The following is a 14,151-nucleotide window of genomic DNA, read 5'->3' on the forward strand; positions in this document are numbered from 1 at the left end:
TAAACTTGTGACAAGATCTCAGTTCCACTGATCCTTTCCTGAGTTTGGTTTGCAATTAAGGTGCTTGCTATCTGATTCTCTTTAACCTGTTATTTCTCACCTCATCTAGTGTCTGATGATTCAAATCTTTGTATATGGAGGTGAACACAGTAAAAGTAGGGAGACAAAGAGCCTCCTTACCCTGTTGCAGAGGTGAGTTCTGGCCCTGGCCATCAGCCATGTCATCAATGTGGATATATGCATGGCATGGCCTCTCCCAGTTCAACCAGGTAGGGGTGATTCACCTCTATCAGTCTTGCTAGTAAGGCAAAATCCTACCTGTGTATGAATTTGGCCAAATCCTATACTTGGGGAAATTAGTTGATTTCTTACAGTCTCATAGAACCCAGTATTAATAGGGTCTGCTGCAATAATATTTAGTATTTATAATATCCCTTTCAATGCTGAGCATTATAGAAAAGCCCTGCAAGACAAGGTTGTTGCTGATCACAGTGTGATAGATATGATATGGATTCAGAGAAAGTAAATGAGTACCTTAAAATAATTTTTCTTGCTGAACATACAAAGTCTAGGTCCCTAAACATAAGGCAAGTTTTTTAGGATACAGTTGTCTCCAACGTTAATAATGACAGAACCTCTTCAGATTCTTTTTTTAAATGTTTAGAATTTAAGTCAAAGAGAGTTTTGTATAGACTTGTCTCAGTCTTTAACCTTGACGTTATCAATGACGCTTATCATTGACATTTGTTCGTCTCAGAATAGTATTGATCTCGAACTGTTCTCTTCTAAGAGGGAAGAGAACAAAAACTTGTTGAGTTTATACCAAATTCGTAAAACTGAGCTAGGTCCTATTCATAAAGTATTTAATTTAATCTTCACAAATACCCGGTGTGATAGCTCTCATTTAACAGAAGGGAGCTTGATGTTTTATAATGGAATTTGCCTAAATTCACTCAGTCTTGGAGATTTGGACTCAAATAAGTGTGACTCTAAGGGCCATGTGTTTTCCTCTGAGAGCCCTCTAACAGAGGTGCATTGCTGCTGAGAGTTAGGACCCTGAATGTGTTCACCAGCGGTGGCTGATAATTGGTCCCCTTCTCAACAGGTTCACCACGCTAGACAGGTGTGGAAGATCATGCCATGGAGAATACACTGAGCCCTCCTATCCACACTCACTTCAGTCAGAGCCACACCTGAGGTGGGCCCCACAGGAGACTATCTCCTGTTTTATCATTACCCAGAGGAGGACGTTCTCCAGCCTCTGTCAGTAATTCCTGTGTTACGAGGATATAGAGGATCAGCCACAGGACAAAATGGGGAACTTTGCTCCCTGCCTGTTGGTGTATATGAAAGCATGTTTTCTTAATCAATAACTGTAAAAATATTAATAACTATAATGTAGAAGTTTTTCCATTTCCTTGGCACTGTATTATACATTTATATATACTTTTTCTGATTCATAAACCACATTATTAGGTGGGCTTTTTTTTTTTTTGAGACAGAATCTTGCTCTGTTGCCAGGCTGTAGTGCAGTGGCACGATCTTGGCTCACTGCAACCTCCACCTCCCGAGTTCAAGTGATTCTCCTGCCTCAGCCTCCCGAGTAGCTGGTACTACATGCGTATGCCACCACGCCCAGCTAATTTTTGTATTTTTAGTAGAGACGGGGTTTCACCATGTTGGCCAGGATGGTCTCAATCTCTTGACCTCGTGATCCACCCGCTTCAGCCTCCCTAGGTGAATGTTTTTATCTTCCATGTTCAGGTGATGAAACTGAAGCTCAGAAAGTTTGGGTATCTTGGCTGGGCACAATGGCTCACACCTGTAATCCCAGCACTTTGGGAGGCTGAGGCTGTTGGATTGCTTGAGCTCAGGAGTTCAAGACCAGCCTGGGCAACATGGTGAAGCGCCATCGCTACAAAAAATATAAAAATTAGCCAGGTGTGGTGGCATGTGCCTGTGGTCCCAGCTACTTGGGAGGCTGAGGTGGAAGGATAACTTGAGGCCAGGAGGTCAAGGCTGCAGTGAGCCGTGATTGCACCACTGCACTCCAGCCTAGGTAACAGACTGAGACCCTGTCTCAAAAAAAAAAAAAAAAAAAAAGAAAAGAAAGGTTGGGTATTTTGTTCATAAGATAGCTGGTAAATGTAAGATTTGAATCTGGGTTGATCAGATTTCAAAAATGCCATTTCACTAATGTAATACAGATTCTGACTTTGATGAATTTGAGTATACGTATGAGGATACCTGTTCAGCAGGCAAGGCTCCAGAACCCATTTTACGTATGGGAAAACTGAAAACTGATTTACTGAAGTTAACTCACCCAGGAAGAGGCAAAGGTAGAATTTTAATCTGGGTCTCTCTAACTCCAGGATCTGTACTCTAGGAAGTGTAGCTTACAATTTGAAGACAGACTGCCTGGAGTTTTTTTAAAAAGATGAGGTCTTTCTGTGTTGCCCAGGCTGGTCCAAACTTCTTTGGCCAGTCTTCCTGCTTCTGCCTCCCAAGTAGCTGGGATTATAGGCATCTGCCACTGCACCCAGGATTGCCTGGATTTAAAACTCAGGCTCCATCACTCAGCTCTCTGACCTAGGTGAAGTGACTTAACTCCCTCAGCCTCTATTTATTCATCAGTAAAATATTAGTACTTTCCTCAAAAAGTACGTTTTCTGAAAGTTAATGAGATCATAAATAATACAAGACTTAGATCAGGGCCTGGAAGGTCTTAGCAGGTCTTAAATGCCCAATGAATGTTGAGATCTTAATAACAAAATAGTAATAATAACAATTATTCTCTATCTGAAGTACAAGAGATAATAGGTCAGAATGTTAAAATAAGAGGCTTCTTTGTATCACCGTATTATTGTTTTATATTAAGAGTAATAGGTACAGAGTATACATTACTGGAGTCTGACCTGTGACCTTAACCTGCCTTTTCCACTCACAAAGTATGTGACCTTGGGCAAATGACTTAACCTCCTTGAACCTTGTTTTCCATTGCTAACATCCAGAGCATAGTAAAACCACAGAGAGTTGTTGTGAGTTTTAAATAAAATCATGTCTATAACATGCATAGTATAGTGCCTGGCAGAGTATGTGCTCAATAAATGTTCGTAAAACACCCTTCCTTCCCCTTCTTCACAGAAGATTGCCTTTTGCTTTCAGGGCAACAGTTCAGAATATTTGAAATCAGGGATAATTGTTAGCCGCTATTACCATAGGTTAGTTTTGAGATTTTGAATCTTTGAACATATCTAAAGTACATTTTGTGCTCTGAAGGTAATAATAATGAAACTAAAAGAACAAAATGTATAATTTCAGAGAAAAAATGCATGATGTTTCCTCAAAACTGAACAGAAGTTCCACTCAGCTTGTATTTAAAAATAGACACTTCAGAATATCTGGAATGAATCTAATTCTTCAGTAGCCTGAGGTTGCTTTGCCTTCCAGTATTTACTGTGTCTTTTAGGTGATCTGAAAAGATTCATAGGAGGAAAAATTAGGAGATCTAATTCAGACCCTGGGTAGTATGAGTTTCTTTAGGTACTTGGAAATTAATTTTTCTTTCTGTAAATTACAACGAAAGCAAACCTACCAAGAAAGTCCATATAAGGGGAAAAGAAGAGTCTTTTGAGGACTTTGCTGTAGCAGAAGGTTTTTCTTTCCCTGAAACAAGCCCATATCTCATTCCTCAAGAACTGCTGAGCAAAACCATGGGGGTAACTGCCAAAGCCAGATGTCAAAACCTGGTACAAGGATTGCTCTCTCTTTGCAAACTTCAGCATCTCGCTGGAGTAATCAATCCCAGATGTCCTGGAACTCTGCTAGTTTTCCGATGTACTCTCCTGCTTCTTACCTCACCTCTTCCGGAAACTCGTTGACTACACTCACTGGACTTTCATTGCTAGGAGCCCGAATTCTTGGCTTTTGAAGCCTCTGCAAAAAAGCTAAAGTAGAAATGGCCCCTTGAAATCAGAGTTAATTTCAAGGTTAAATGACAGTTGCAAGGGCCTCAAATAAAATTTTGGTGTACAGAAAGGGCATAAAAAATTTCAGATTTAAACTTTCAGGTTGTTTAGTCTAACTTTTACCTAAATGTAAAATGTACTTCAGTTGTAATCATTTACATATCTAGCTCATTTAAGCACTAGAAATACTAGTATGTTTAAGATATAGTCCCTTATGTGAAAACAGACATGTATGACCAGATTACAAGTTAGTCTGTAGTAAGTCTTTAATAGAAATGTAAAGGAAAAGGGCAAGTAATAAATCATGAGGCTAGAAATGTGGGTGGAAACTCTGCATAGGTTGGCAGCTGGGTTGCAGGTTCTTCGAAGAAAAGTAGCCATTAGCAGGTAGACAAGAAGCTAGAGGAGAGTATTCCAAGTTGCATGAACAGAAGCATAGTGGCGTAGATACCCGATATTGCTGAGGAAAAGCAAGTGGCCTCGAGTGGTTGTAGTTTAAGATACCTAAGGAGGGACGTGCTGGACATGAGTTTGGAAAGACAGACTGGGGCGAGATTATGGAATATATGCTGTGCTAAGGCATTTGGGATTTATTTAGTAGACAGAAAGTAACCATCAAAGAGTTTTGGGCAGATATGACATGATCAATTATTGGCTTTAAAACATTAACTGACAGCAATGAGAAGGATAGATGGTACCTAGGGAGAAGTGGGGAGAGCAGTTAGGAGGTAGATCCGATAGTCCAAGGGAGAGATGTTTAGACCCTTAATTATCTAAAGCCATAGTAGGAAGAATGTGTAGAGGATAGATCGAGAAGCTATATGGAGTCTGTATTGACGGACCGTGGGACCAGTCAGATGTGAGGTTTAATAGAGGCAGGAATCAAAGGTAGCTTTGAAGTTTCTAGCTTGGGCAATTGGGTGAATGGCAATGCTATTAAATAGTATTGGCAAGAGGAATAATCTTGGAGGATGTCTAGGGTGTCTGAGGGAAGATGGTTTCCACTTTGGATATGTTTGCAGTACCCACAATACATACACCTGGCAATGGCTGTTAAGTTGTTGGCTGTATGGGCCAGGAGCTCAAAGAAATGATTCTGAAGCTAATGGAATGGATAAAATAACCCATGGAATACATACATGTGAAACAAGAAGGCTTAGGAAAGAACTTTGGAGAATGCTTACACTTCTTTCAGGGAGAATATAATATTGTGATTTGGTAGCAGAACAGCTGGGGCTCAAATTTGAGCTTTCCCACTTACAGTGAGACTTCCTAAGGCTTACTTTCTTCATCTGTGAAAATGCACATAAATAGAGCACTTCATTTTAAGTGCTTTACTTAGTGTATGGCACATAGTAGGCTTCTGTGAAATGTTAATTATTGTAATTATCATTATTGTATTATTTAGAGGTCACGCAGAAAGAGGAACTGAAAAGGAGTCTGAAAAAGTCCTTAAGAATTAGGAGAGTCAGGAAAAAATAGAAAAGAAATCAGAGGACAAAGTTTCAATGAAAGAGAGGCCAGTGTCATTGTTATGAAAGACATGAGGAGACACTTCAAAGAGGAAGGAATGCATATGACCAATAAACACACATACACACACAAAGATTTCCAATCTCAGGCAGAATTCAAAACATAAAATACCATTTTTAACCTATAGTTTTTGTGGTAATGAAAAATACAGGTAAGAAAACCCAGCTCTGTCAAAAGTATGAGGAGCTCAGCCCTCTCAATACTCTATTTATATGGGACTGTATCTTGATTGCACGTTTTTGGTGGATATGTTGGGAAAAGTTAATAGAATGTTTAAATGCCTGTAACCTTTGACTCTGAAAGACCACTTCTAAGAATTTGTTTTGAAATCCTTACACAAAATATGTATTTATAAATATATGTATATATACAAATATACACATATACATACATATATTTTTCTTTTAGATTTGTTTATAATAGCAAACAGTGGGAAAAACTCAAATGTCTATCAGTAGAAATACTAGTACATTTTTGTTGCCATATAATATGGTCATTCAAAGGCATGATGTAGAGCTTTAAGTATCATGGAAGAATATTCCCATATATATTGTTAGGGCTAAAAACATGAAAAGTACACATTAGTGAGCAATATATATAGCATAACTCATAAGTATATGTAAATATGTAGTTAGTGAAAAGAACAGTATCTCTAGGACAGTGGATTATGGAGGACTTTCAAATTCTATGTTATGTATTTCTGTGTCATTTTACTTTTATTTTTACAATAAATATTGTGATGATAAAAAAGATACATTTTAAGAGTATGGTATACATGTCAAATATTAAGAGAGTGCCATGTAGTGGTAAGGAATGGACTAGTGCCAGATGGCCTGGGTTATAATCCCAGCTCTGTCTTTAGCTGTGAGATCTTGGACAAATCGCTTTACTTCTCAGTTTCCTCATCCATAAAATGGGAATGATAATAATATAATATCTACTTCATAGGGTTGTTATGAATAAATAAGTTAATGTAAGTAAAACTGCAAAGAAAGGTGCCTGGCACATAGTATGTGCTAATTAGAGATGATGAGAGTGTTGATGATGATGATGATGATTGCAGATGGAAAGGGAAGGATGACTAATCAGAAGCCATTATATTGGCAAACAGAAAATAATCACTGACATCACTGATATTAGCATGAGCTGTATTTGTAGAGAAGACTTTTGAGATTACTGTTTGTCCAGTACCTGATTAAATACCTCCCATAATCAGGAATTTACTCATTATCTCTCAAAATGGCCCCTTCCTTCCATTACTGGACAGTTCTGATTGTTAGAAGAATGTAGTAGTTAAGGTCATAGACTACATTTAAAGTTAGACATATCTGTGTTTGAATCCAGGCTCTACCACTTTCTATGTGCCATTAGGCAAGTTATCTTAAGCCTCACTTTTCTCTAATGAGGATTAGAATAGTATCTATAATGTAGAAACATAATGAAGAGTAAATGAGATTATTCACATAAAGCACTTAGCACAGTATCTGGTATACAGTAAGTGCTCAATAAATATTAGCCATTTTAACAACTCTACCTAGTCATCAAACTTACTGGATGTATGAAAGCATGAAGTTATCAACTTTATCTTTCTCTCTGTTAGATGTCTCTGGAACAGCTGCATACCGAGAAGTTATTTTGATATACCTTTTGATGGGTATAAAGCTGTAGAAACCAACAGAAGGAGCAGGGAGAACCATCCTTTTCTCCTCATAAGAGGGGAGTAAGGAAGGTGCCTCAATGCCTATTAAACTATTAGTGACATACAGTCCTCTTGGTCATGTGAACAAAATGGAACAGCCTCTTCTGGGCTGAGGGGCTGGAGAAAGAAAGTAGGGTGGAAATGGGGATTTGGGAGGTGATTATTTCCAGAGAGAAGGGAACAAGGAAAAAGAAAAGACGTGATATGCTTCAGTACATTTTGTATCAGCCAAACCAGTCTTGGGCAAGACCTTAGTGATGAAATGTATGTTCCATAAGCTGGGTTGTTTCCAGGCTGCTGCATTCATCTTCTTTTCCTATTATTTATTAGTAAACATTCCAACACTCCACCTACAAAATTAAGGAGAAAACATCTGGCCAAACCTTGGTATGAGTGAGTAAGGAGCACAATCTGCTCCATCAGAGCCAGGTAGCCAAACAAGGGGCAGCAGCTTTTCCAAATCAGGATTCTAGGACTAGCTGGAGGCATTGGGGCAGGTAGAGAAGTGAAAACTCAGAAGCCTTTAGTTCCCTGCTTGAGGGTCTCTTTTATGGGGAACAAGGGCTGCTAAGCCACAGTGAGCCAGCTCAGTGTACCTTATCTTTAGCAGAGCAGTGGGGAGCTCTGCAATCTGCAGCTACTCTGCCACGCCCACAGAAATGGTCTGATAGGAGGGGATAGCATGGAATAGGGCAGGCAGAGCTTGAGGTTCCAGAGCAAAAGACTGGATTTGGTGGAGCTTGATTTATTAGTGTTGTCTGCCTTGGGGTATGGGTTGGGGAATAGCTGGACTCCTACCACATACTTGCTGTTCAGGTATAGAGAAAAGAGCACTGTACTCTGAGTCAAGGCACCTTGTGTGTGAATCGCAAAAACCATGAGACCTAAAGTCACTTAAACATTGAGTCTCAGTTTCTTCATCTTCATTCATTCCTTTAACAAACATTTGTTGAGCAGCTACTAAGTGCCAGGTGCAGTTAAAGCTGCAGGTGGTAATAAAGATAAATAAAACATGGTCATTAATCTTAAGGGGACAACATTCTAGTGTAAGAGAAAACATGAAGAAATAATAAGAACATGAAGTTTAAGTTCTGGAATAGCATTCTCAGTGCAATGAAAGGAGAGACAATCTATGAGAATTGGAAAAGACTTCATAGAGAGGGTGACATTTGAGCCATTTCTTAAAGGACAAGTAGCAGTTCATCCAGATGGAGAAGAGAAGCCATTCCTGGAAGAAGGAGCTCTACATATAAAGGCACAGAAGCATGACAGAGGGCAGTGTATGGAGGAATGGTAAGTACTTTACAGCTGTTGTACAGGGCAGCATGTCCTGAAGGGGGCTGCAAGAAATGCTGATTCCAAGGGATGTGCATCAGTTCTCTGAGGGAGGAAGAAAGGCTCTGTAGCAGAAAGACAAAAATCATTTAAGGAAAAAAAACCAAACAAACCAGGTTTAAACAAAGTGACACAGGTTACTTTCCTGAAGGGCTTCTCAGGACTTTTAATATACAAAACCTTCGGCTGGGTGCTGTAGCTCATGCCTGTAATCCTAGCACTTTCAGAGGCTGAGGCAGGTGGATTGTCTGAGCTCAGGAGTTCGAGACCAGCCTGGGAAACACTGAAACCCAGTCTCTACTAAAATACAAAAAATTAGCCGGGTGTGGTAGCATGCGCCTGTAGTCCCAGCTACTCGGGAGGCTGAGGCAGGAGAACCGCTTGAACCTGGGAGGCAGAGGTTGCAGTGAGCTGAGATTGTGCTGTTGCACTCCAGCCTGGGCGACAGAGCAAGACTCTGTCTACTAAGGAAAAATAAAAAAAAATTAAAAATAAAAAAAAATACATATATACACAAAACCTTCCCTATTGGCATGTTGGGAACAAATCAGGTTTTTAAAATTTTAATTTTTATATTTTAAATTTGTAGAGACGAGGTCTCACTATGTTGCCCAGGCTGGCCTCCAACTCCTAGGCTCAAGCGATCCTCCTGCCTCAGCCTCTCAAAGTGCTGGGATTACAGGCATGAACACACCATACCTGGCTGCAAATCAGTTTTTTAGAAAACATTGTATTTTACATACCTAAAGTCTTTTTGAAATGATCAGTGATTTAAATTTTGGCAAATAAAACCTTGCCCTGTTTTTAGAATCAAAGTAGAGAAACTAAGGTTTGGTTTTGTTGAAAGCAAAGGGTGTAGTGTATGCTTGCCCTGAGGGTATACATGAATACTTTTGCAGGTTGGTAAAGAATTTTGGCCCTACTTTAGGACATAAAGTCTTTATGAACTATGATTATCTCATCAACTATTTAATCTGATCATAGAAATATGACTTCAGTGCATCCCTATGAATTAATCTTTTTGATTCGTGATAGTTAAGAGCTGTAGTTCTGGAGACAGGCAAGCCTGAGTTCAAACCCCAGAACTACCACTTTCTAGCTATGGGCAATCCTGGTTTCTTCATCTATAAAATGGGGATGAAGTATAGTACCTATCTCAGTGTTGCTGTGAGAATAAATGAGATGATGCATTATATGTAAAGTGCTTAGCAGAGTGCCTGGACCCATAGTAATCATGTACTAAGTAACAGCTATTTTTATTTTTACTGAAAGCTGGTCTTTGACTTTATTACCTTCTACTGGCACCATTGTTGCACGAAGCAAACGGAGACAGGGGCTGAATATTTTGAAAAGCTACTACCAAGCTGATGTGGAAAATATTTTGCTGGTTAACATCTCGAAAAAGATATAGACTTATAAGGTTCTGGAAACACTGTTAGTATCATAGACAAGCAGTCTGACACAAGCACCTAAACTCAAAGATATATTATCTTTATATATACACTATGGAAATCAGTTGTCCTTTCAGGTTTCAGGCAAGGGGAATCCTGCCACCTTGTGGTGTGAGAGAAGTAGGCCCGAGGCTGATTCCCACTTACTATCCCTAGCAGAGATGCAGCCCTCTTACAGTTCCTTGCCCACCTCTGAATTTATGAGACCCCTGGGCAACTGACTTAATCTGTGCCTATTTCTTCAGCTAATTTGGAATCTCATTATCTCCTGGTTTATTGCAAAGGAAGTTAAAGTGCCAGATAGCTTTCTATATTTTATACAGTCCAGTAATAGAGAATGAGCCTATCTTTAGTGCAACTTGCATAAAAACCCCAAGTTCATAAAATTTTGTATCTCATATTCTACAGAACAAATATTTTCAGGTAAAAAAAAGGGCTATGAAAACCACACTTTTTTCAGGCTTGAGGTAGAAATAGGAGGTGACTAAAGAACGCTTAATAGTAACTGTGTTTCTGGAGCAGTCTTTTGGATCATAATACATCAAATTCCTGCTCAGCTCCTTCAGTAATGGGAAATCAGAGGACAGACATCTCAACATCTAGAAACAAGCAAGAGAGATCTTTCACAGGGCCTCGGGCTGTAAGTCTCCGAGCTCGTGAGAAGAAACCACTTGAAAATCATGAACTACATAAAAGGCCCTAAATTAGATAAGTTTTCCACCTGGGATTTAAACAATCCAGGTAGCTCAAATATCCTTGGTTTGCCATCTGAATCAAGGGAAGAGCTCCCTGCTCTTTAGGAAGAAAACCCGAGACTCTAGCCAGATTTTAGAGGCCTATTAGAACAGGCATTTTGAGAGTATAGTCATGTGGTGGAATTATGGTGACGTAGTTGCCTCAGGCTAAGTTCAGCCTTTGGCTCAGGTAAGGCAATGAGATCTGCTGCTGGGGAAGGCAGGGCCAGTTATGGAGGAAGAGAAGGCAAGAACCAAGAAAAATGCTCAAATGGTTTTCTCCTTTCCTCTAGGTCTTCTGTTATCAAATTGAAAACCTCTATACAGGATAGCCAACAATAAAGACAACCTTGTTGATGATAAAAATTCTCGACCACAAAATGTTTCTCAACACTGATAGCAGTGGCAGATCTAAAACAGAATGGTTTTTTATTAAGGACTCTGGGAAAAAAAGGTCCACTTAGCAGCAGCATTCCAGATGAAATACCCAAGAGCCATCAGAAACTAGGATCCTGGCCGTGCGCGGTGGCTCACGCCTATAATCCCAGCACTTTGGGAGGCCGAGGCCAGGCGAATCATGAGGTCAGGAGATCGAGACCATGCTGGTCAACATGGTGAAACCCCATCTCTACTAAAAATACAAAAAAAATTAGCTGGGCGTGGTGGCACATGCCTGTAAACCTAGCTACTCGGGAGGCTGAGGCAGGAGAATCACTTGAACCGGGGAGTCGGAGGTTGCAGTGAACTGGGATCATGCCACTGCACTCCAGCCTGGCAACAGAGAGAGACTCCGTCTCAAAAAAAAAAACAAAAGCAAACAAAAAAACCCAAGTAGGATCCTGAGCTATGACTTGGGGGAAAGAAATCTTTTAGACACCTGCTTTAAGTTACAGTTTTTTGTGTCACTGGGACTCCATTACCTTCCATTTCCCTTTTTCTAACTCTATTCCTTTCAGTTCTGATTTTTTTAAAAATTCTGCGATACCTAAGGAGTTTATTGGTGAACACTTTCATATACTACAGTTGACCACCGAACAATGAAGGGGCTAGGGCTGCCAATGCCTTGTGCAGTCAAAAATCTTTGTATAATTCTGGATTCCCCCAAAACTTAACTGCTAATAGCCTACTGTTAACTGGGAGCCTTACTGATAAGATAAACAGTTGATTAACACATATTTTGTATGTTATATGTATATTATATAATATATTCTTACAATAAGTAAACTAGAGAAAGGCAAAGGTTATTAAGAAAATGATAAGGGGCCAAGTGTGGTGGCTCATTGCTTGTAATCCTAGCACTCTGGGAGGCAGAGGAAGGCAGATTGCTTGAGCCCAGGAAGTCGAGGCTGCAGTGAGCCGAGATTGTGCCACTGCACTCCAGCCTGGATGAGAAAGTGAGACCCTGTTCAAAAAAAAAAAAGAAAGAAAATAAGGAAATACATTTACATTACTATACTGTATTTATTGATTCCATAAGTTTACATTGTCTGTTTACAAAAAGAATCCTGGGACTGAAATGAAGGGCATCCATAGCCACAGACCTCAATCTTTGATACATATCAAGCAATTCAGCTTTTTCTTGTAATGTCATGACTTCTACTTCTTGGGAACACTTCCAGCATCACTAGTGGCACTTCGTATGGGTCCCATGGTATTATTTGAGGTTGATGGTGCACTAAACATGATGAAAAATACTTAAGGATCTCGAGAGTACTTTTTTCTGCCACATGAAATTTACTGGAGAGTCGAACTGCTCATGCAGAGATGATTAGCATCACACAGCGTTTTGAGTGGATATTCACAACACCTGAGCGCACTGCCACAGCAGTAGGAGGCAGCTACAAAATGATTGCAGTACAGTATGTACTCCAGTTGGTTTTATGTGGCTATGATTTAACCTTGCATCTTTACGTTTGTTTACATTTCTCTGGACTGTGAATGGCACCATGTACTGTATATGTGTGTAAATTTTGAGAAAATTTAGCTTTTTATAATAGATTTGTGCATATTTTGTAGTAGCAAATGATAAAATAGACTAGTTATATACATATATTTTATGCATTCATGACATACCTTTTAAAATGTTTAAAAATATTTCTAGGCAACGCAGTTGTTTTTTCAAATTGTCAAAAAACTCCAAAAAAAAAAAAACTTCCAATGTATTTATTGAAAAATATCTGTGTATAAGTGGATTTACACAGTTCAAACCCATGTTGTTCAAGGGTCAACTGTATTTGGAAGTGTTTTTAGTCATAGCCTGTTTGAGGTCACCAAAACTGCCTTGGGAGGAATAGTTTGAACCTTCTGAAACACTTACCCTGATCTGATTTACTGAACTCATCATAACATGTCAAAAGTCAGAAAGGGCCTTTTTATTTTATAAAGAAACTGGGGACGGCCGGGCATGGTGGTTCAAGCCTGTAATCCCAGCACTTTGGGAGGCCGAGGTGGGCGGATCATCTGAGGTCAGGAGTTCGAGACCAGCCTGACCAACATGGAGAAACCCTGTCTCTACTAAAAATACAGAATTAGCTGGGTGTGGTGGCGCATGCCTGTAATCTCAGCTACTTGGGAGGCTGGGGCAGGAGAATTGCTTGAATCTGGGAGGAGGAGGTTGTGGTGAGCCGAGATCACGCAATTGCACTCCAGCTTGGGCAACAAGAGCGAAACTCCATCTCAAAAAAAAAACAACAACAACAAAAGAAACTAGGGACAAGAGAGTGATTTGTTCAAGGTCAGCTTGGTAATTATAAAGCAGACTTCCTGGATCGCAGATGATTACTCTTTCCATCCCACCCTGCTGCCTCCACCAAACTGGATTAAAAAGGCTTGTTTTAGGAAAAGAATACTCACTGAGATTGTTTATGAAGAAAGTCCTTAGACTCTGAACAAGTGTATATCTAGCGAAAGAATTTGCAATCTTGAATAATATTCCTTACTTTCTTGTGAATTTAGGGACAGAGAAATCTCATTTGGGTTTGCACTATAAATAACTTTAATTTTTCCCTCTTCATCTTTTCCCAGTTGTCTAACTTGATTTAATACAGCTCAAATGGCTGGGCGCGGTGGCTTAAGCCTGTAATTCCAGCACTTTGGGAGGCTGAGGCAGGTGGATCACCTGAGGTCACGAGTTCCAAGACCAGCCTGGCCAACACGGCTCTCTACTAAAAATACAAAAATTAGCTGGGCGTGGTGGTGGGTGCCTGTAATCCCAGCTGCTTGGGAGGCTGAGGCAGGAGAATCACTTGAAACTGGGAGGTGGAGGTTGCAGTGAGCCAAGATTGTGCCATTGCAGTACAGACTGGGTGACAAGAGCAAAACTCCGTCTAAAAAATAAATTAATAATAATATAGCTCAAAGACCCTGTGTCTTTGGGGATCCAAATGTATCACTATCAACATCTATATCAATACACTCAGTGCTTACAGAAC

General features: G+C 39.8%; 2 protein-coding genes across 7 annotated transcripts in view; one reads left to right on the forward strand and one right to left on the reverse strand.

The window, feature by feature from the left end:
• Positions 1 to 11,782, forward strand: part of TTC23L (tetratricopeptide repeat domain 23 like) — a 62,697-nt gene extending 50,915 nt beyond the window's left edge. The window contains exons 10-12 of one of the 2 annotated variants that reach the window (XR_008525208.2): positions 1,106 to 1,198; positions 8,388 to 8,493; positions 11,014 to 11,782. The gene's annotated coding sequence lies outside the window, so the exon portion shown is untranslated. The remainder of the gene's footprint in view (positions 1 to 1,105; positions 1,199 to 8,387; positions 8,494 to 11,013) is intronic. The other variant, XR_008525209.2, reaches the window with a different exon arrangement.
• RAD1 (RAD1 checkpoint DNA exonuclease) overlaps positions 11,126 to 14,151 on the reverse strand; it is a 30,439-nt gene continuing 27,413 nt past the window's right edge. For 2 of the 5 annotated variants that reach the window (XM_009240620.4, XM_063723884.1), the window contains one exon: positions 11,126 to 12,122. In XM_009240620.4, the coding sequence (XP_009238895.2) occupies positions 11,931 to 12,122 (192 nt within the window). In that variant the 3' untranslated portion in view covers positions 11,126 to 11,930. Of the gene's footprint in view, positions 12,123 to 12,161; positions 12,396 to 14,151 lie in introns of those variants that run through there. The other 3 variants (XM_063723887.1, XM_063723886.1, XM_063723885.1) reach the window with 2 other exon arrangements.

This window comes from Pongo abelii, chromosome 4 (assembly GCF_028885655.2).
Source record: "Pongo abelii isolate AG06213 chromosome 4, NHGRI_mPonAbe1-v2.0_pri, whole genome shotgun sequence".
Classification (NCBI taxonomy): domain Eukaryota; kingdom Metazoa; phylum Chordata; class Mammalia; order Primates; family Hominidae; genus Pongo; species Pongo abelii.